The following is a 22,994-nucleotide window of genomic DNA, read 5'->3' as shown; positions in this document are numbered from 1 at the left end:
ATTTTTTCATGTGTCGGTTGGCCATCTGGATGTCTACCTTGGAGAAGTGTCTATTCATGTCTTTTGCCCATTTCTTCACTGGATTGTTTTTTTGGGTGTTGAGTTTGATAAGTTCTTTACAGATTTTGGATACTAACCCTTTATCTGATATGTCATTTGCAAATATCTTCTCCCATTCTGTTGGTAGCCTTTTAGTTTTGCTGATTGTTTCCTTTGCTGTGCAGACGCTTTTTATTTTGATGAGGTCCCAGTAATTCACTTTTGCTTTTGTTTCCCTTGCCTCTGGAGACGTGTTGAGTAAGAAGTTGCTGCAGGCAAGATCAAAGAGGTTTTTGCCTGCTTTCTCCTCAAGGATTTTGATGGCTTCCTGTCTTACATTGAGGTCTTTCATCCATTTTGAGTTTATTTTTGTGTATGCTGTAACAAAGTGGTCCTGGTTCATTCTCCTGCATGTCGCTATCCAGTTTTCCCAGCACCACTTGCTGAAGAGACTTTTTTCCATTGGATATTCTTTCCTGCTTTGTCAAAGATTAGTTGGCCATACGTTTGTGGGTCCATTTCTGGGTTCTCTATTCTGTTCTATTGATCTGAGTGTCTGTTCTTGTACCATATTGTCTTGATGATTACAGCTTTGTAGGATAGCTTGAAGTCTGGGATTGTGATGCCTCCTGCTTTGGATTTCTTTTTCAAGATTGCTTTGGCTATTCAGGGTCTTTTCTGGTCCCATACAAATTTTAGGATTATTTGTTCTAACTGTGTGAAGAATGCTGGTGTTATTTTGATAGGGATTGCATTGAATATGTAGATTGCTTTGGGTAGTATTGACATTTTAACAACATTTGTTCTTCCTACCAGGAGCATGGAATCTTTTTCCATTTTTTTGTGTCTTCTTCAATTTCTTTCATAAACTTTCTATAGTTTTCAGTGCATGGATTTTTCACCTCTTTGGTTAGATTTATTCCTATGTATTTTATGGTTTTTTGTGCAACTGTAAATGGGATTGATTCCTTGATTTCTCTTTCTGTCGCTTCATTGTTGATGTATAGGAACACAACCGATTTCTGTGCATTGATTTTATATCCTGCAACTTTGCCAAATTCATGAGTCAATTCTAGCAGTTTTTTGGTGGAATCTTTTGGGTTTTCCATATAGAGTATCATGTCATCTGCGAAGAGTGAAAGTTTGACCTCCTCCTGGCCGATTTGGATGCCTTTGATTTCTTTGTGTTGTCTGATTGCAGAGGCTAAGACTTCCAATACTATGTTGATTAACAGTGGTGAGAGTGGACATCCCTGTCTTGTTCCTGACCTTAGGGGGAAAGCTCTCAGTTTTTCCCCACTGAGGATGATATTAGCGTTGGGTCGTTCATATATGGCTTTTATGATCTCGAGGTATGATCCTTCTATCCCTACTTTCTTGAGGGTTTTATCAAGAAAGGATGTTGTATTTTGTCAAATGCTTTCTCTGCATCTATTGAGAGGATCATATGGTTCTTGTCCTTTCTTTTATTGATGTGATGAATCGTGTTGTTTTGCAGATATTGAACCAGCCCTGGATCCCAGGTTTAAATCCTGCTTGGTTGTGGTGAATAATTTTTTTAATGTATTGTTGGATCTGGTTGGCTAATATCTTGTTGAGGATTTTTGCATCCATGTTCATGAGGGAAATTCGTCTAGAGTTCTTTTTAGTGGGGTCACTGTCTGGTTTTGGAATCAAGGTAATGCTGGCTTCATAGGAAGAGTTTGGAAGTTTTCCTTCCATTTCTATTTTTTGGAACAGCTTCAAGAGAACAGGTGTTACCTCTTCCTTAAATGTTTGGTAGAATTCCCCTGGAAAGCCCTCTGGCTCTGGACTCTTGTTTTTTGAAAAATTAATTTTAATGTTTATTTATTTTTGAGAGAGAGAGACACAGAGGGTGAGTAGGGGAGGGGCCAAGAGAGAGGGAGACATAGAATCTGAAGCAGGCTCCAGGCTCCGAGCTGTCAGCACAGAGCCTGATGCAGGGCTCAAACCCACAGACCACAAGATCGTGACCTGAGCTGAAGTTGGACGCTTAACCAGCTGAGCCACCCAGGTACCCCTAAAATTAATTTTTAAAAAGAACCCCATTCATACACAAGCCCAGATCTTGAGGCTACTGCTCATTTGCTTTTCTCATTATTGTCATCTACTGTCTTCTTGGCCATATACTCACATTCAGAGCACTTTATCATCTGGCTAGTTTTTCATTCCAAGACTCTTCATCATTCTGAGGCCTTTCAACATTCATGTAGTCAAACCATCCACCACCATGTCTAACACTTCATCAGTCTGTTCAGTTCCAATAACCATCATACCCATTCTGTATCAACCACTCACTTCCAGAGCTATACAGTACTACTCCACAGTTTGAAATGCTGACCACAGACTACAGCCCCCACTATGCCCATTCACCTCCTTCTCCCAGAGACATAGAATCTCTGACTTTAGATAGAGTCGCCTAAGATAAAGAGTATATTTCCCAGATTTCCTTCTGTTACATGTGACCCATGTGGCAATTCTGGCCAGTGATGTATCACTTTCATTATAGGTCTTAGATGGAGAGAACATTCCTTCTCTTATCCTCTTCCTCCTTCATGCTGGCTGAAATGTATATTAATGGCTGGTTATATGTATATTAATGGATGGTTCCAACATCCATTTTGGATGAGGGGACTATGTGAAAGGAAGCCCATATGGCAGAACTGCAAGACAAAAATCTCCTGGGTCTCAGATATTATAATACAACTAATCCAACTTTCACTGCCTATCTCTGGATCGTTATATGAGAAAGCACATCTCTCTTGTTTAAGGAACTGTTATTTTTAGGTTTTCATCATTCCCAGTTAAACTTACAAATCCGTTCACTCCCTTATTCCATCAGCCTTTCTTGGCCATACAGCATGATGGTTAAGAGTTTTGAAATCAAAGAGAGTTGTTTTGATACCCAGCTCTACCACCCAATAATTTCCTGATCTTGGGCACTTTATGTAAATGGTATAAGCATCAATTTCCATATGTGTAGCTACCTCATTGTATCTAACTTATAGGGATATTGTGAGGTTCTTATTGCATGATACATATAAGGAGTTTGGTAAGCACCACTGTCCCTTGACAGCCTCACTCTGCTCTCATAATGCATCACTGTATCCATTCTTGCTGGCGTTCTCAACCTCCTCCCTTGTCCTGCTGCATCTTTCTTGCAATCCCTACCTTGGTCACTCCAAGTCTTCTCCATGCCTACATGATTATGGGCTAACACAATTATGCAAATTGGGACCACTACAAGTGTATGGTCTCCAGCAGGGCTCTCCTGGAGGCTGGGAAGTATTTGAAATCTGTATCTATCCCTAAGCACATCCATTCCCCACAGTTTATGCATTTTCACTCTTCACGTCATCCCTAGAATAAAGAAACATGCTTATTCTGCTTCCTTAAAAGAAAAAAAAGGGGCTCCTGGGTGAAGTCAGCTGAGCATCTGAGTTCAGCTGAGGTCATGATCTCATGGTTCATGAGTTTGAGCCCATCGTCAGGCTTGCTTCAGATCCTCTGTCCCCCTCTCTCTCTCTTCCCCTGCCCAACTTGCTCTCTCTCTTAAAAATAAACATTTTTTGAAAATTAAAAAAAAAAGAATTTTACCTCAATCCCTTTATCTCATCCCCTCCCCAATCATCACATACCTTACTCCACCTGAAGTAGAGAGAAATGTGACCTCTGTGCTCTTTTGAGCTAGGGACTCACTTTGCTTTCCTCCCCATTTAAGCCTGCTGAGTTAGTATTCTCTGTGCTTATGGTCTTATTTTTATCAATTACCACAAAGGGCTTTTAAATACATTGTTTCATTTAAGCCACACAATAATCCAGCAAGGAGAACTTGTACTATCGTTTTACAGATGAAGAAACAGAAGCTGAGAGAGGTTAACTGGCTTCTCCAAGGTCACTTGGCATCTAACATCCATGCCCCATGGCTTCAGTTTCAGACCACTTTCCACACCACCACACAGCTTCCTTGGACCCTGCTACCCATCCCATCCATGGTCAGCCTAGATGAAACTCTCCCTTCAGAAGCTCTCTCACATCTGCCTTTCTTTCTGGTCACACATGCTGGCTTTCCTCCCCTCACCCTTAATCAACCAATTTATCTCTCTCCTTAGCGTCTAAAGCTGCCACTCCACCCCGCCCCACCAGATGACTCTTAAGGTACCACTCTGATTAAACCTCACCTCCCTCAAAAAACGCTGAATGCTCTCATTTTCCTGAAGAATCAAGCCCAGATGTCACAGCCACGTGGGCCCCAAGCTCTGACCTCGTTTCCCTTTCTGGACTCATCTCTCTGTTTCACCTGCAAAAAATCCTCCTCTGCTTTGGTCTTTTAGCCATTCCCTACACTTTCCTTACCCGGGCCATGCTTTGTTCTTGCTGTTTTTCTTTGTTTGTGTCAGGTTGATTTGTTACTTCTTTTTACTTATAATACCTTGCCCACTAACCCACCACCCATTTTGCAATCTGTACACCTTAAACACACAACCCAAGTTCTAATTCCTTCATGTAGCCTCCCCTGCTTTCTAAGTGAGCAACTTTCATTCATATGGCACCTAGCTGCCTGGTTACATAATTTCCTCCATCAGTCTATAAGTTTCAGGAGGCTCCAACTATGTCAGAGGCATCTTTGTATCACTCTCATATCTAGCAGAGGCTCTGAATATAGCAAGTGGGCAACCAATGTGTAAAATGCTTTGGTTAAATGAATATTCAGGAATAAAACCATCTTCCCATGCAAATATATGCGTTTAAATTCCAAAATAAAAGACACACACACATGCACAAGCTTTGACAATATCCACAGAATTTTCCATAGTCTTTAACAATTTAACAGAAATGAGAGGTAACTGAGAAAATTTAAACTCATGATTTTATAATTTAAGTACAATGTAGTCCACTTAATTAAGAATTCAACTCCATTTAGGCTGTAAATAGATATTTAAAATTATGTATTTGTATTGATTTATAATACACACATAGGTTTTCAAGGATTCATAGAGCTTCACGTCATAAGCCAGATTTTGTAACTGGCCTCTTTATTTGTTAGGTAAGTAAACCCAAAGGCAATGAAGTCTTGAAAAGTGGATGAAACCCCCAAAAAAACTCTATGTGACCTACAGAGCGCTTTAATAAAACATTGTCCATGCAAATCCTATATCCAGTGATACTCATTTTGATCTACTGATGTTTCCATGGAGGATACTTCTGCTAGCTGTGATTTCTCTTTATGTAACATCCCAGATCTCCACTTCTATTCTCATAATTTAGAACCCAGTTCCATCACATGTTGCTGCTAGTTCTCTGGCAAGTCAAACATTTTAAAGACTATAGGCAGGTTAGAAGAGGTTGTACAATGCAGGATGGAAAGTATTATGAAAACCAAACTCTCCTGTTTCGCTTCCTTTTGGTCTTTTCCCTACTTGGGTCCTTGGGAATTGTGTGCATGTGTAACAGTACCTACTACATGGTCTCTTTTTAGCACAGGTTGGATATGAAAAGTCCAAACAGGAAAACACTGAAGGAATCCTGAGGCCCTCAGAGAAATAAATTATAGCTGCTCCTTTAGCTCTGCTTTCTGTCCTTTGTTCCTTATTTAAGAAAAACAAGTTATTTCCCCCATTTATCAGCTCTCATCTTCTCAAATTATACGCAAGTGAAATCAGTAAAGGTCATTTAAAGGCAAGTGTAAACCTGGCAAGTTTAAGAGAAGAGGCCATGGTATAGATTAGTGGCCTGGGGGGACAAACTGAACTACAGGAGCTTACAGTGAGGAAAAACTCAGGTTTGCTATACAATGCTAGCACTGTGTTACACAACTGAGGCCCATCCCATAAGTACTAATTGTTTAAAGTCATACAGGCATAGGCAGCCCTTCAAATTCAACTATAAATATAACAAAAAAGAAAAAAATAGGGAGAAATTCAGAAATGTGCAAATATCATTGTTTCTGGGGCAAAACTCTATCGACCAGTAGTTTGGGTTTGCCACCAAGAAAAAGTGAGAACAAGAGAATTTTAGGAAGTAATATCCGTGAAGAAACAAAAGTAGGCAAAATGAATTTCAGGTCTTCATTATAGAGTTTATAGGTTTGAAAAAAAAGAAATCCAGGCTATTGAAGAATTCATACTTCTGGGAAACACTTTCCCATGCACTGTATCTATAACAACTATTAAACAAGTTCTCTTTCTCTCTTTATTAAGAAAGCCTCCAGAACCAAAAATTCCCTGGAGAACTTCTGTGCCACCATTTGCCTTGGGCTTCTTTACTCATGACTGCAACCCATCTCTGGAAACTGGGAATAACAGGTGGTCTAAAATCACTTATGATTAAGGGTACCTGCAGCGTGCCAATGATGTGAACGTTCACACATCTAGCCAATACACATTTAACCAGGATGATCCTTTAAACCAGGACAACATGAGAAAGTGACATTACAATACAACAGAAAACCGATTTTTCCCATTGAACTACAGAATACTTTTCCAGAAGTATTTCACCTCTTTCCAGAAATACATAAAGTTAACTGCAAAACAGTAATAGCACAGTGCTCATCAAGCCACAGAACAAATCACCTTGTTTTCAAAATATTAACGTAAACTTAGTGTCAAGTGCATCAATGTACTAACCAAAATTACTGTTGCTTTCGAACAGTTGATACAACAAAAGTGCTGTGGGAAGTCCTATCAGCAAAACTGGTGGCAGCTTCAAAAGAGATCCATTAAAAATTGTTAGTGGTATGAAATAACGACTTATCAAAAATTCACTTCACGTTCACCAGTGTTAGCTCTTTACAATGGGAGTTTAACTCCAGGGTATATATACTCTTCTGAATATAATCAACAAGCAACAAAGCCAGCGCCCACAGTTAGAGGTTTTCAGACCTGGCAGAAGGAATCTATTGTATGGCATAGAACTCTGTCCACGCTCGAAATATCTAACGATATTTCTCATCTATACCGGACTTCTTTGAAAAGTACTATACTGTTTCATATCCTCCTTTCACTATAACAAAATGTATTAAATAAAACCTTTAGATTAGATTTAAAAGCTGCTGAAAAACCGCCTGCTTTAGGCTCTAATTATCAGAGGTCTGTTATCTGGGAGCTTTGGGCTCTCAAATATCAGAAACCCCAATAACTTATCATAAAAATACAAGCTCTTGGTTTTGAAAAATATACAAAATGCACTTCACATGGAAATAGCTCTTGATTGTCAAGGAAAGTAAGATACCAGTCTCATTCATAGATTCATGTTGTGTTTGCATTTCAGTGGTCTTTGTTTTTGCAGACTCCATTTTTCACAGTTTTGGGCAGCCTCTGACCTTTGGTGTAAGCACGGTACCAAAAATGGAGAAAGAGCAGCAGAAAGATGCACCCATAACTCATAATGATGTACAGAAAGACTGGAAACTGGTACTTGCAATCCTCCATGAAAAAGAACTGGCCTATGTGGATAGTGACAATAATGAACTGGGCCTAAGAGATGAAAGAATGAAAAATATTATTCAGATATGAAGTCACAATGTAGCAATTATCTAATGCATTCTTTGGCTGCTTATGTTTAAACACTCTCCAACCACATCTAGCGGACTGCTGGGTAGGGAATTTTATCTTTAAATCTATCTGCCCTCCATGGATGTGAGAGTGGGTAGGACAGTGTCAGAATCCAGACTGGAATTGGGAACCACTATGCAGTCCTGCCAAACTCTATAACTCGAGCGGGGCCCCATGTAAATGCCCTGGAGCTGTGAGGTGCAAGAGGCCTTTTGTACCCAGAGGAAGGACCATCAGAGCAGGTTTTCTTGGCACGTCTCTGACTTGAGTCCTCGACTGAGGAAATGCACAAGGAACCACTATCTTATGGTCTTACTATTTCTAAAATAATTTCAATTCAAATATTCTGTCTTGCTGTTAGACAAGGTATTTCAATTTTGGGGAACTACAAACATTCTAATTACAGCCCCAGCAATTTTGTAGGAGCCAAAGCATCTCTGAGTCCTTATATCTGCCACCTGTCATCCACAGTCATAGATAAAAATATATCCTGCCAATGGCAGGAGAAAATCTGTAAGGAGTGAAACATTACTGATCACCGTTCTAGTGACGCCCAAGGGCTCTTTGTCCCAGAACATTATACACAGTCTAAAGAGGAACACTTCCAGGCTAATGTTCAGATTTTTTGGATAGCTTTCTTCTCCAGATTAAAAGGCAACATGAGTTCTGAGGGAATTTTAGAAAAGTAAACATTTATCCATACAAATAAATAACAATTACCTATAAACTATCCAGTTGTAACCATCGTTAAGATTTTCACACAGTTTCTTTTATTATCATCATCAACTTTCCTTGCCTTATCTGAATGAACTTTCATGACATTCCTGTGCAGTAGCTATCCCTCTCATTTTTCAGACAAGAAGATGAAACCTTAGGAAGCTTAAGTGACACCCTCAACATTCGATGTAGGTGTGTTTGTGTATAACCAACATGTTTGAAATAGTAATAAACAAATGTCTATTCTTTTTTCTATATGAATAGTTTGCCCCATTATTAAACATTTTTTACAACATTTAAGAGTAATGTTAAGTGCAAAAAGCCCAATATAAAGTTGTATACGCAGTATAGTGCAAATCACACAAGTGTACATATATAAGTATAGAAAAGACAAGCTATTTAGATATTTTAATTTCTCTGCAATGAGCATATATTACTTTACAGTCAGAAAAAAATTCTTAAAAAGAAAACAATTGTGAATAATTTTCTTGATTTCATAATATCCCAAAGTAAGAATTAAAAAAATTTATTTCACTATTTCCTTATACTTGGTTATTTAGACTGTTGTCAACTTTGTCAGTATATTTATTATACCATCACTCTACATCTTTAATGCTCTCAAAGTTACATTCCCTCCCTCAAAGTCATTTAGATCTAGAATATGGAATTTCTAACTTCTAATTTAATATTATGCCTACTGTGGTTCAAATAACTTTGAGATCATCTTGATCATAACTATATTTATTTAATATAAAAGCAGAAATAGTATAAAGATGGCATAAAGATACACATTATGGTTCAACTGAGCTTCTCGGCTACCAAATACACTTCATTTTCAACACAGTTCTTGACAAAAGTTTAAACTACAGGAAAAGGATAAGGACAGGATGCAACATAGGAGCCAGACACACTATATCCCTATTGTTTTGTAACTTCTTTATTTAGTTACTATCCTGATTCATAGGGAAGAGGAATGACTGCAATTTAGTTTTGTATCTGATTTTAAAGAAAATTAATTACTCACAAGCTGTAATGATGTCAAATATTTTTTCCACCACAAATACTTCTGGAAGGCTGGTCCCAATGCAGATAGCCCATAGTATGAATACATAACTACATGTACAGCTGTATTTAGAAAGGCATGGAAAGTTCCCAAACCACCTGGAAAATAAAATTATTATAAAATGGGGGCACTGTTCCTTAAAACGAGACTCATTTTGTCTAAATTGAGATTTTTAGAATAAATATTTCTTTAATTTTAGTAGAAAGAAATGCATCCAAAACATAAATCTTGTTAAACAGCTACTAAATTAGAGGGAACTGGATAATACATTCATTCAGTAAAATACAAGATGCAAAACTTTAAAAATAAATTAGCATGTCTATTGTTATATCTTAACCTTAAGATGGTCTTATAATTTGGATATACTTTAACAAATTAAGCTGTGTTACTTTTTTAACATGGCATATGCTAAATAATAGTAATCAAATTCATTTTTTTAGTGAGGGTTGACATATGTACACAAATACATTAATCTTAAGTGTATAATTTGATGATTTTTTTACATAGGCATACACCCCACATAATCATCACCAAAGTCTAGATAGACTATTTCCAACATCACATATATTCCTATGTCCCCCTTCCAAGAATATACCCCTCCCAAAGTAACCTTTATGCTAAAATTATAGTTCTGCCTTTTATTAAACTTCATATAAATAGAATTATACAACAGATTTTGAGACTACTTTCTTTTTTTTAATGTTTATTTATTTTTGAGAGAGACAGAGACAGAATGCGAGTGGGTTAGGGGCAGAGAGAGAGGGAGACATGGAATCCTAAGCAGACTCCAGGTTCCGAGCTGTCAGCACAGAGCCCGACACGGGGCTCGAACTCACAAGCCATGAGATCATGACCTGAGCCGAAGTCGGACGTTTAACCAACTGAGCCACCCAGGTGCCCCAAGCCTACTCTCTTTCAATCAACATAATGTTTTTAAGAATTTATCCATGTTGCTATGTATATTAGTAGTTTGCTTTCTTACTTCTGTGCAGTATTATAGTATTACACTGTATGAATTCATCACAATCCATTCTCCCGTGCTACAAAACTTTGGCAGTAAAACCACTGGCTTTCATCAGTAGGCTAAGCTAGGTTTGCCTTAGTTATTTAAAAATAATTGTTTTTCCAAAATAAACATTAATTAATTGTTAAGTCATCTTTGATTACCGCTTCCATTTGATTATTATCAATTGTGCCTTCTTATCTTGGTTTTCTTCTTCTAACCACTATATCTCCTACTGGTCCTATTCAAGTTAGAGTTGAAGCAAAAAATCCTTGGAGAACAGAAGCAAAGATCATTTCAATTGTCTTTAGCTGGACCTGTAGTAGTGGAAGGGGTAACAAGGTGATGAGCTGATAGTAGGGGCAAAAAATGAAAAAAAAACTCTTCCCTGGCATCTTTCCTAAGACGGACCATCTAGAAGAAGCTGCATTCTTTATGTATAGCCTGATTCAGCTTAGTGATGCGGATCTGAGATTTAAATTTTTCTCGAAAATATTCCACTTTCTTTATTCCATTACTCTTTTTTTTTTTTTTTTAGTTTGTTTTCGAGAGAAACAGAGACAGCATGAATGGGGGAGGGGCGGAAAGAAAGAGAGAGAGAGAGATAGAGAATCCCAAGCAGGTTCTGCACTGATAGTGCAGAGCCTCACGTGGGGCTTGAACCAACAAACTGTGAGATGACGACCTGAGCCAAAACCAAGAGTCAGACACTTAATCAACTGAGCCATTTATGTGCCCCTATTCCAGTATTATTTAATTCCAGAAATAAAACAAAACCTCACAAATGTGGAACAATTACATTAGAAAAAGGACCAAATTCATAAGCATTATGTATTCCAGAAATTTTAAAGCAAAACAAAAATTGTTGCATAGTAGAAACTAATGACTTAATAATCACTCATAATCAGAGAAATTTTAGATACTTCTGGATACTACCACTGCTAAAGTATTCCTTTAACCTTTTTTAAATAAAATAAATATTTTTGAGTAATTTAAATACTTCCCCCATGCCTCATTTCTGCTATACTATGCTTCATAAACTTTCCCTTACTAGAGTAAATAAAATTTCAGCCAATTCTTTAATTATCATAAATTTCAAGTCAGAAGAAACTGAATTAATGCAGCTTATCAACAACCTCCCACCTTTTATTATTTACATTTAGGTTGGTCTTTTTTCCCAAAATAAACTTGAATAAATAAACTATAGTGGTGTGAAAACACCTTTTCTGAGGTGATTTAAAAATATAATAGTTGTCTATTTCTGATAGGTTAGGAGTCAAGCTGCTTAACAGGCATATGCCAAATACTTCTCAATTCCATTTGTGTCTCCTGATTATACAAACAGACAGGAAACCTATTTCACCTTTGATTAACAATCTACATCAGAGCCTTTCTCATTAAGACACCTCTCCCATTTTTTGTTAGAAGACTATTTTCCACTCAGAATCTTTCACCATTTAAATGTCCTAAAATGAGGATCCCATGGACAGGAATTTAATAAAGCACTAACATAATTAACAGTGTTTAGTAAGGGTTACTCATCAAAATCAGCCATCAAAATTAACTTATTTTCTTGGAAGGCTTTCCTAATAAAGTATTTTCTAAGCTTGCTTTCTTCTTTACAATAGTTTTGAAAAGCTAACATCTCAGAATGAATTACAGTTAGTGCCATCACATTTTATTCCTTTGGATTAGAAAAATAAAGGAATCACCTGGGTAATTATCACAGCTCTCCATATCTCTGGAAGGGAATATGTGCATAATGAATATAAAAACCTGCCAGAGAAACGTTTTATCATATTCCAAAGAAAAGTTGGATTGCTGTTATGCCAGAGAAGTGTACAACAGGCAAACAGGAAATTAAATACTAGATAGAGATCAGCTGTGCTCAAGTTTTTGAAAGAACAGTTTAAACTGAACAGTTTCATTCTAGGAATGAAAGTCAATGCCAAACCACATTTCTGGAAGTATCTCAGCTCTTATCACTGTACTTGTCACTAAGTAGATATAGGTGTACAAGTGTTTACTAGATTCCACATGCAAGACTGAATGGAAATGCCAACTTAGGGAATGTATAAGAGAGAAGAAAGTATTTGCATTTTGTAAAGCAGAAGGGGGATTAAGGTGTGGACAACGAACCCACTACAAAGTGTTCAATGTCCATAAATAGGGTAACATTGGAAAACAGGAATTTCTTTTTTAAAATTTCATTATCAAAAGCAATACTTGTTTAGAAATGGAAGCCTATCAATGGACTCAAAGATACACTTTTTTTAAAAATCTGTGATTTGTTATTTATTTATTTATTTTTTTAACATTGATTCATTTTTTTGAGGGACAGAGAGAGAGCACAAGCAGGGGAGGGGCAGAGAGAGGGAGAGGCACAGAATCCGAAGCAGGCTCTAGGCTCTGAGCTGTCAGCACAGAGCCCGATGCAGGGCTTGAACTCATGAAATGTGAGATCATGACTTGAGCCGAAGTCGGACGCTTAACCGACAGCCACCCAGGCTCCCCTTCAAAGATACACTTTAGAAAAGGGCTCACCCAAAAAACTGCTAGAACTAATATATGAATTCAGCAAAGTAGCAGGATATAAAACCAATGTACAGAAATCTATGACATTTCTATACACAAATAATGTAGGAGAAGGAGAAATCAAGGAATCGATCTCAATTACAATAGCACCAAAACCATAAAATAACTAGAAATAAACTTAGCTAAAGAGGTAAAAGATCTACACGTTGAAAACTACAGAAAGCTTATGAAAGAAATTGTAGAAGACACAAAGAACTGTAAAAACATTCCATGCTCATGGATTGGAAGAACAAATATTGTTAAAATGTTGATACTACTCAAAGCAATCTACATAGTCAATGCCATCCCTATCAAAAAAAAACCAACATTCTTCACAGAGCTAGAACAAACAATTCCAAAATTTGGATGGAACAAGAAAAGGTCCCAAATAGCCAAAGTAATATTAAAAAAAAGAAAACCAAAGCTGGAGGCATCGTAATTCTGGACTTCAAGCTATATTACAAAGCTGTAATCATCAAGACAGTATGGTAATGGCACAAAAACAGAAACACAGATCAAAGGAACAGAACAGAGAAGCTAGAAATGGACCTACAAATGTATGGCTGACTAATCTTTGACAAAGCAGGTAAGAATATCCAATGGAAAAAAGACAGTCTCTTCAGCAAACGGTAGTGGGAAAACTGGACGGCGACATGCAGAAGAATGAATCTGAAACCCTTTTCTTACACCATACACAAAAATAAACTCAAAATGGATAAAAGACCTAAATGTAAGACACAAAACCATCAAAATCCCAGAGGAGAAAACAACCTCTTTGACCTTGGCTGCAGCAACTTCTTACTAGACATGTCTCCAGAGGCAAGGGAAACAAAAGCAAAAATGAACTATTGAGACCTCATCAAGATAAAAAGCTTCTGTACAGCGAAGGAAACAATCAACAAAAGTAAAAGGCAACAGACAGAATGGGAGAAGATATTTGCAAATGACATATCAGATAAAGGGTTAGTATCCAAAATCTATAAAGAATTTATCAAACTTAAATAATCCAGCGAAGAAATGTGCAAAAGACACGAACACACGCTTTTTGAAAGAAGATATCCAGATGGCTAACAGACATGTGCAAAGATGTTCAACGTCACTCATCATCAGGGAAATACAAATCAAAACCACAATGAGATACCACCTGACACCTGTCAGCATGGCTAAAATTAACAACTCAGGAAACAACAGATGTTGGCAAGGATGTGGAGAAAGGGGAACACTTACACTGCTGGTGGGAATGCAAACTGGTGCAGCCACTCTGAAAAACAGTATGGAGGTTGCTCAAAAAATTAAAAATAAAACTACCCTATAACCCAGCAATTGTACTACTAGAGGTATTTATCCAAAGGATAAAAAAATGCTAATTCGAAGGGGCACATGCACCCCAATGTTTATAGCAGCACTATCAACAACAGCGCAATTATGGAAAGAGCCCAAATATCCACCAACTAATGAATGGGTAAAGATGTGGTGTGTGTATTTGTGTGTGTGTGTGTGTATGTATATATGTGTATGTGTGTGTATATATATATATATATATCACACACACCAAAATATTACTTGGCAATCAAAAAGAATGAAATCTTGCCACTTTTAACAACATAGATGGAACTAGAATGTATTATCCTAAAGCGAAATAAGTTAGTCAGAGAGAGATAAATATCATATGATTTCACTCATATGTGGAATTTAAGAAACAAAACAGATGAACATAAGAGAAGGGAAGGAAAAATAAAAAGAGAGAGGGAGGCAAACCATAAGAGACTCTTAAATACAGAGAACAAACTGAGGATTGCTGGACAGGTGCTGAGTGGGGAGATAGGATAAATGGGTGATGGACATTAAGGAGGACACTTGTTGGGATGAGCGCTGGGTGTTCTATGTAGGTGATGAACCACTGAATTCTACTCCTGAAATCAGTATTACACTATATGTTAACTAACTTGGATTTAAATAAATTTTTTTAAAAATTAAAAAAAAAATCACTCTAGATAATCTAGGAAAAAAACTGCTCAACTCTGTTCTTCAAATAAAGTCCATTTTCTCCATTATAGAACCAACAGATATTCAATTTAGAAAAAACAGAGAAGGATAAAGGTGGAGAGGGAAACCACTTTTTGTGCACTATTTCTAAATCACTGTATTTTGAGGTACTTCCTCCCAATCTTTTTTAAATTTATATTTATTTTTCAGTGTTGTGATGTAACACTCTAGTCTCAGAGAAGAAATCTGCATAAATAAATTATAAGGGTGTGAAAGAACTTTTGCTAGCATACTTTAAAATAAATACCTATTTCTGATAATTTTGGAGTCAAACTGCTGAAAAGAGAAGATGAGCTAAATGTCCCTTGATACCATCTGAATTTCACAATTATATATACACAAGAATTCATAACCATTTTATTAATGGATGGTATTTTTTAATTTTGGGCCAACACAAATGAAATGTCAATGAAAATCCTATTCAAAGAACTGATATGCATGTGAGAGAAAACAAAAACATATGAAGTTAAGGATAATAATGGAGACTAAGTAATATACCTATCCTTGATTTATGAAATGGACACAGAAGAGACTATCTTATTATAATGAGTTACATTTTTACATACATTATAAGGAAAAACAGTGACTTTCACTTTTTAAAAATCTGTGACACATAAATGCCAGTTTGGGGCAAAGAAATACTTCACATATTGGAAAATCTGATGCCCAAAGGCCATGGTAGAGACAGCCCTCTGGCTTCTTTAGGTTCTGGTATCTCTTTCATGCCACTAGCTTATTCATACCCTCTCCTGTTACAAGATATGCAGATTTTTCCCTATGCCTACAGACTCTAAAACTCAAAGAAGAGTTCCTCAAACGTGGTTTCTCTTTTTAGTCATACAAAGTCAGAATGCATAATAGAGGTGAGCTATTTGCAGAAATTTTAAAGTATTATCTAACTCGAAGAGTTCTTAAATTTAATAAACTCACGTAAATAAATCTCCCAACCAATTTTTGCTAATACGTGTATATCCTTGGGGGTATCATTTATTTAATACTTTATGAGAAGGTAAAATTACTTAATCTGTTTTTTCCGATTCTAGATGTTCAGAAGCATAAAATGAAAACCAAACGAACAAGAATCTGTTTGCCAAGCTTTTGTTTTAAAGTACTTATAACTTGAAAAAATATCAAAATAATATCCTTTAATATGGTGGGATGTTTAACAAAGTTTAGACAACCACAATTTGACACATCTTTACAGAATTGGTAGGGGATGAAATGTGAATGCAAAAAAGACTAGAACTTGAGATCAACATTCTAACTTCCTGGAAACAATTAGGAGTATTTATCTATATATCTATGAAATTAAAGCTTGTACCATTTTTTTTTTGTTTTTATTTAGTTAATGACATTTAAAAGAACTATCTGGGGAAAGAGTAAAATCCAAACAAAACAACTAAAGGATATGAGTAGAAGACTATACCTAAAAGTCATGTGTATCTAAAGAGGGGAGGGTGGAGGAGGGATCTAGGTTAAAAGTTTATGTTTCAGGTAATAATGAAAGTCAGAAGTTTGACCAAATTAATTCTTTGATGTTTTGAGTTTCTTCTAAATCACATTTCAGGACAGAATTTGTGTTTACAATATACAAAAATGTAATCGCTCATTACACATGATCCCGAATCTCCCTTGGCTACCTGCAGCAAATTTGACTCCAAACCACCAGGTCCATGGCATGATGGTATGATGGAAGACATGCAGGAAAGTCACTTGGCTATTTTTCTTACGCAGAACAAAAAAGATCTGAAATAATTTTAAAAAAATCAAGTTCATACAAAATCATGCAATGATATATCTACTGTTACAAAAATATTGGCAAAATACAAACTATTTCCCATCATCACTTGCTCTGAAAGGGCTGCCTTAGAGAATGCTCACAGAAGCAGCTGATTCTCCAAGGGGTAGCTCAAAAGCTCATTAGTATGAAGGAACTTTGGTATGATGCCTAGTCATGGGAGAATCAATAAAAAGGTGTTAAAGAAATTGAATGCAGATTTTAAAATAAAAAATGGAAAGTGAAGAACATGGCCAAAGAATATTGAAAGAATTATTATTGGCAGGAAAACATCCACGTGGATTTTGAAGTACATGGGAAAGCAGAGAGTCTCAATTCTTAAGACACATCCTACTAATTTAGATAAGGGATTAAGCAAACTGAAAGAGGACTTGCAACAAATCAAAAGTTAGCACATTATTAGTAGATAAAGATGAAAAGGGAAAAACTTGAGGGGTTTTATAGAAACAGGATGGAGGAAAAAAAAAAGTAGCCTAGGAAAAATGAGAAGAGCAGCAAAGGCACCATCCAGATTGAATGCACCCGCGGTTTGCAGAAACTCTACAAACAAAGAGGAGAAAAGGCAGGCAAAAGCAGGGGGAAATTTAAATTCAAGAGCAGAATTAAATGTTCAAAAAATACTGAAAATTCAGAATACCAGTATTGAGTCAGACTTCTAAATACAGGCTAAACAGAGCAGCGCAAAAAAAGTATCCATAGTAGTATTTGAAAAATGTGGTTCAGGGAAGAACACAGAGGCACCAACAGTTTTTTTGTGGAACGTGGAACTGAGAACATGCAAAGCAGAAAAAAATGAGGCCGAGAAGCATTTGCTTATTATGCACATGGAAGAAGGCAGCATGGTGCAACAGAAAAGCCCCAAACCAGCTATCTGGGACCCTGACCCCAGACAGTAGCAGCATTCCTCCGGGTAAATTACTTACCTTCCTGGCTTCAATTTACTTTCAGATTGAGGGCTCTGAACCAGATTAGTGGTTCTCAACCCTGGCTGTATATGCCAATGTCCAAGAAGCTTTTCAAAAACAGCCATGCCTGGTTTCTAACTATAGACCATCTGGCACCAAATCTCTGGAGGTGGGACCCAGGTTTTTGTTGTTGTTGTTGTTGTTGTTGTTGTTGTTTTCTAATGCAGTTAATCCTCTTGCCTCAGCCTCATGAAGGCTGAGAATCACTGAACTACAGTAGAGGTCTCAAAGTGTGGACCCTAAGCCAACAGCAATAACATCACCTGAGTACTTAAAAGAAATGCAATTCTTGAGGCCAACATAGGACCTAGCAAATCAGAAACTCTAGGGGTGGGGTGCAATAACGTCACCTGAGTACTTAAAACAAATGCAATTCTTGAGGCCAACATAGGACCTAGCAAATGAGAAACTCTAGGGGTGGGGTGCAGGCATCTGTGTTTTTAACAAGCCCTCTAGGCAATTCTAATGCATGCCCAAGTTTGAGAACTACTGAATGCTATGCTCACTAAAGTCCTTTCCAATTCCAACATTATGTGATTGTTCAGGTGAGAAGGTGAAGCATGTTGAGATTTGCTACAAGAAACATATTTGTATGTACTCTGAAGATAGAACACACTTGTCTGTCTTAGACAGACAGAACTGGTTCCAGATAACTAAGACCCACATATCCCAAAGATATGATAAATATCCAGCTTTCCTAAGCTACTCTGAAAACAGAAGTACACAGCATTCTCCTCTCATCATGTACCCTACTCCATGGCACTTGCTTCTCCCAGAGCCCAGTCATCCAAATTCAAAGGATCTTCAAAGGATCTTATGTGGGAAGAGAGAACACCTAGTAAGCATGAACTTCAGAATGGCAGCTGGAGATAGTTTTGATATTACCAAAATTACTGTTACCCCAGGGATGATATCCTAATTTATGTTTAAGAATTATGAAGCATTTATCCTCTTAAAGGAATATGGATGACAGAGTGCTTTGCTTTACACTGGCAGAACCCAAGGTAAAATGTTTTCTGCTCTTTGATTCCTGAGCTTGCTTCCCAAAACACCTGTCATCCATCTCCATAAAGATACACAGTTTTGCAATGTATATGACAGTTACGTGCTTATCCTAATCAGGCAGTAGATACATAAAAAACCTTTTGGAATTTGCAAAAGACCAGAAAAAAAAAAAAGCTTATCCTATCTATTCTCTAGAATTACTGATAATAAAAGGTAAGAGATAATAGGAGTTCTGCCTGAAGTACAGAGATAACCAAAGTTATCAGACAACTGAACTCTAGCAGTTTATTGCTTCCATTGAGACATCAAACATTTACCAAATGTGGTGACCACATACTCACAGTATCTAATAGCTCAATAAATTTGGAGAAGTAATAAAGCCAACAGGTGCGTACCATCTGCAGAAACACACAAAGATACAAATTTATCTTATTTTTATACAGAGGAAAATTTTATTTTTTTAATTTGGCAAAATACACATAACCAAATTTACCATTTTAACCATTTTTAAGTGTTCAGCTTGGTGGCAGTTAGTACATTCACTTTGTTGCTCAACCAATACCACCATCCATCCAGAGAATTCTTTTCATCTTGCAAAACTGAGACTCTGTACCTGTTAAGTAAGATCTCCCCTCCCACCCATGGGTCCAGAAAACTACCATTTTACTTTCTGTCTCTGAATTGGACTACTCTAGGCACCACATGTAATAGAATCATACGGTATTTATCCTTTCGTGCCTTGATTATTTCACTTAGCATAATGCCCTCAAGGCTCATCCATGTTATAGCATGTGTCAGAATTTCCATCTTTGCTAAGGCTGAATAATATCCCATTGTATGTATATGCCATGTTTTCTTTGTCCATTCATCTGTCCGTGGACATGTTAATAATGCTGCTATGAACAGGGGAGTACAGATACCTGAGTCCCTGTGTTCAATTCTTTTAGGTATACACCCAGAAATGGAATTGCCAGATCATATGGGAATTATATTTTTACTTTTTTTGAGGAACCAGATATGAATTTGTTTTTAAGTCCAGGAAGTTAAAAAACAAAAGTACCAATTTTCATTTAACAGAAAACTACACACCTGATTTCATTTGATTCTTTCTGATAACTTTTAGTTTTCTCTCAATACATATAATCTGATAGATGAGTCATTTACTTCTTCTGAGTTCACATTAAGTGTTAAAAAATAGAATCTCAGAAGTTTTAACATTTAATTTGAGTTACAAGATATTCCAAAGAGAAACTTACCCTCAGCGCTAAAGGTGACTGTGAGTAGTCAACAATTTCACATCGAAATGAATAACCTGTACCCCAGCCAGACATCACAAACTGTAAGAGAGCACATTCATATTAAAGAAGGAAGCATTTGCTCAACAGCTATAATAAAGGTAGTTTTGATTGTGCCTCCTCACCACATTCTCAGCTGAGCCAGCATTCAGGTCAGTGGGAAAGCCAGGCTAGAACAGTTAGAACTAGCAACTCAATTGATAGTCAAAGCAACAAGAATTTTCAAAATTGTACAGTCATCTATTATTTCTATCAACTGTGTTCATATTCAAGTGTCCATTTCTTAGGATGATTATTCTGATATGGTGGAGAATAAAACATTGGGAGTGTTTTGCCTCAACAGCAAATACTGGTAGGTATATGTCAGTATATGTACATGTGTGTACATCTATATATGCCCATTAGCGTATTTGTGTACTCTGAAGGGAATAAGTGGGTCTAAAAACAGTCCTTTCTGGTGATTTCCAGTCTTCTCAATTAGTCAATAAAATACATAGGCAAACCAAGATTCCTCACGGTACTCATAAGAGGGTTGCCATAACTGCATTTTCCTGTCCTTCACTAGTGGGTATAATGTGAAGGGGTAGTCTGTGGGTCTTAAAATCAAGATTGATGAAACACAAGACTCAGAGATCAGTTCATCTTTGGATTCACATAACAAGTAAGAGAGGAAAATGTTATCAGTAAGAGTGCAATTTGGCATGCCTTAATTCCAGCACACCCACTAAGGAATCATAGACTAGTGGTGGGAAGAAAAAGCCTATTGTTGTTATCTGAACCTCAATTCAAAGATTTATATGGACATTCTTTTAGTATGATGGTGGGAAGTTCTTTTAAAACACTATCTGATTCAAATAAAAACTTTAATAAAATTTTAAAAAATGAAACAGTATCTGAAAATGAAAAGCTAAGGGCTCTAATTTTATTTTATTTTTTTTCTAGTATGTTTTTTTTAATATATGAAATTTATTGTCAAATTGGTTTCCATACAACACCCAGTGCTCATCCAAGGGTTCTAATTTTAAATTAATGCACATATAAATGGTTGGCTTAACTTAGTATCCTCACAATATGATCAGCTCATCTCTGACATCCTATTCTCTCAAGTGCCAGCATCTTCTTCTTCAGTATAATAAATGCCTTCTTTTTCAGTATAATGGTTACATCATTTTCTGCCATTAATGCACATTTTAAATTTCTACTTTTAGTTACTATTAAAGCTAAAATGAAAACTTTATCATAAATTAATTTTTAAAGGCAAAATTTATGAGGCATTAGCAGAATGATATTTTAATGGTGAAAAACAAAAAGAAACAAAGGAGCTAAAACAACTGTTTAGATTGTGGTGTTCAAAATCATACCATCCTTTTCTGATATCAACTCCGAGCTTAATTCATAAGATATTTAATCTCACTCTTAACTTGGTCAATTATGAAATCTTAAAAAAAAAAGATTATCTTAAGATTCACAAAAGTATAAGACATATTTTAAGAGTGAGAAAAATAACTTACAAAAACAAGTCAATAAGTTTTTCCTCAAGGGAACAATGGAATGTGGTGCAAAAACAGCTAATTCTGTTGTACAAAATCCTGATGTCAGTGAGTGTCATATTCTCTTCCATTCAGACTATCTTCTAACTGATGCAAGTAAAACTGAAAGTCCACTTACTAAATGGGGATGCTGGCTCTCCACCATACCCTACCCCAAATAAACACTGAGCCGGACAAGAGAAACCCTGTGACATGGGCTCCTGGGTGGTCTTCACCAGTGTCTCTCTATTAATGTCTGACTGGTGCCAAGTAATTAGCACATTCAAAACCATCACTACACGATAAGGCACATGAGATCCTTTAGTCTGGTGTACTTCCCTTTCACCTTGTTCATATTTTCCCTAACATCCCTAGTGGAGGTGTTTCCTCTGTAGACCTAATGCAATTGTGCTACACCCAGTAAACCATGTGTTCGGTGCTCTGGAGATGACATCCTGACCAGCTGTCAAAAGTCTTTGTTTAAAGACAGAGTGAAGCCTAACGCCTTCCTGATATTAAGATTAAGAACATTTTAACAGTCTACAAAACTTCTGACATATATGTCTATATTTCAGGCAATTAAGAAGAATGAGTGATAATGTTCATTTGGCAGGTAATAAACCCAAAATTGGCACATAAGTAACTCTAGTATGAGTGATTAATGGGAGATAGAAACTGCCAAATTCAGATATTTTCAAAACTTCTTTTACATTGCAATTGCTAAAACAGGAAACCAAACCTACTGGCTATAATTTAATTACTTCCTGAGAAATGTATTTGGGGATATCACATTGAATGGCACAATCAGACACAGAGCATAAAGGGACCTGAGAGACAATCTGGTTTAATCCTGACTCTGTAAAACAGGAGAAGTAAGGCCCGGAGAGGTTAAGTAACTTGCTCAAAATGAGGCAGCTGGTTAGTAGCATAACTGGTACTAACTGGTCCCTGGTCTCCTGGCTACTAGGTCACTCTCTTATAGGCTCTACAGTTATTTCCTATCTCTCATAACCTGGTTAGACCACCTCTATTACTCTTTCCCTTTCAGTTATTCACTATCTGGAAGGGACAGTAAGGTAGCTTGTAGTTAATTTTGGTAATAAAGTAGAAGAAATAGAAGGTAGCAAGGTAAGTCCAGACTGCAGGGAGGCCAGTAATGAGGCTCCAGCAGATTTAAGGTGACTCAATCAGGTGGATTCGCAGCAGGAATCAGGTGGGAGGGATGCATGTGCAGAGGTCATGGTGTCAAGAGGGGCCAGAGGGGTCATGGTGGGCCCTAGAGAGTTCCAGTTCTGTGGAAGCACAGGCTATGCTGCAAAGAAGTAACTAAGGAGTAGAGGATGAGGGAGACCGCCAGTATTAGAAAAGAAGCAAGGAATCACAGAA

At 36.9% G+C, this 22,994-nt stretch overlaps 1 protein-coding gene across 3 annotated transcripts in view; it reads right to left on the bottom strand.

The window, feature by feature from the left end:
• Window positions 1-4,858: 4,858 nt before the first annotated feature.
• Window positions 4,859-22,994, bottom strand: part of ELOVL7 (ELOVL fatty acid elongase 7) — a 74,003-nt gene continuing 55,867 nt past the window's right edge. For 2 of the 3 annotated variants that reach the window (XM_060635724.3, XM_060635726.3), the window contains exons 4-8: window positions 20,041-20,121; window positions 19,126-19,182; window positions 16,657-16,762; window positions 9,355-9,491; window positions 4,860-7,535 (exon numbers count right to left, since the gene is read on the bottom strand). In XM_060635724.3, the coding sequence (XP_060491707.1) occupies window positions 7,326-7,535; window positions 9,355-9,491; window positions 16,657-16,762; window positions 19,126-19,182; window positions 20,041-20,121 (591 nt within the window). In that variant the 3' untranslated portion in view covers window positions 4,860-7,325. Of the gene's footprint in view, window positions 7,536-9,354; window positions 9,492-16,656; window positions 16,763-19,125; window positions 19,183-20,040; window positions 20,122-22,994 lie in introns of all 3 variants that reach the window. The other variant, XM_060635727.3, reaches the window with a different exon arrangement.

This window comes from Panthera onca, chromosome A1, assembly GCF_046562875.1.
Source record: "Panthera onca isolate mPanOnc1 chromosome A1, mPanOnc1 haplotype 2, whole genome shotgun sequence".
Taxonomy (NCBI): Eukaryota; Metazoa; Chordata; class Mammalia; order Carnivora; family Felidae; genus Panthera; species Panthera onca.
The sequence above is the reverse complement of the archived record's forward strand: the minus strand, read 5'-3'. Positions and strand labels throughout refer to the sequence as shown.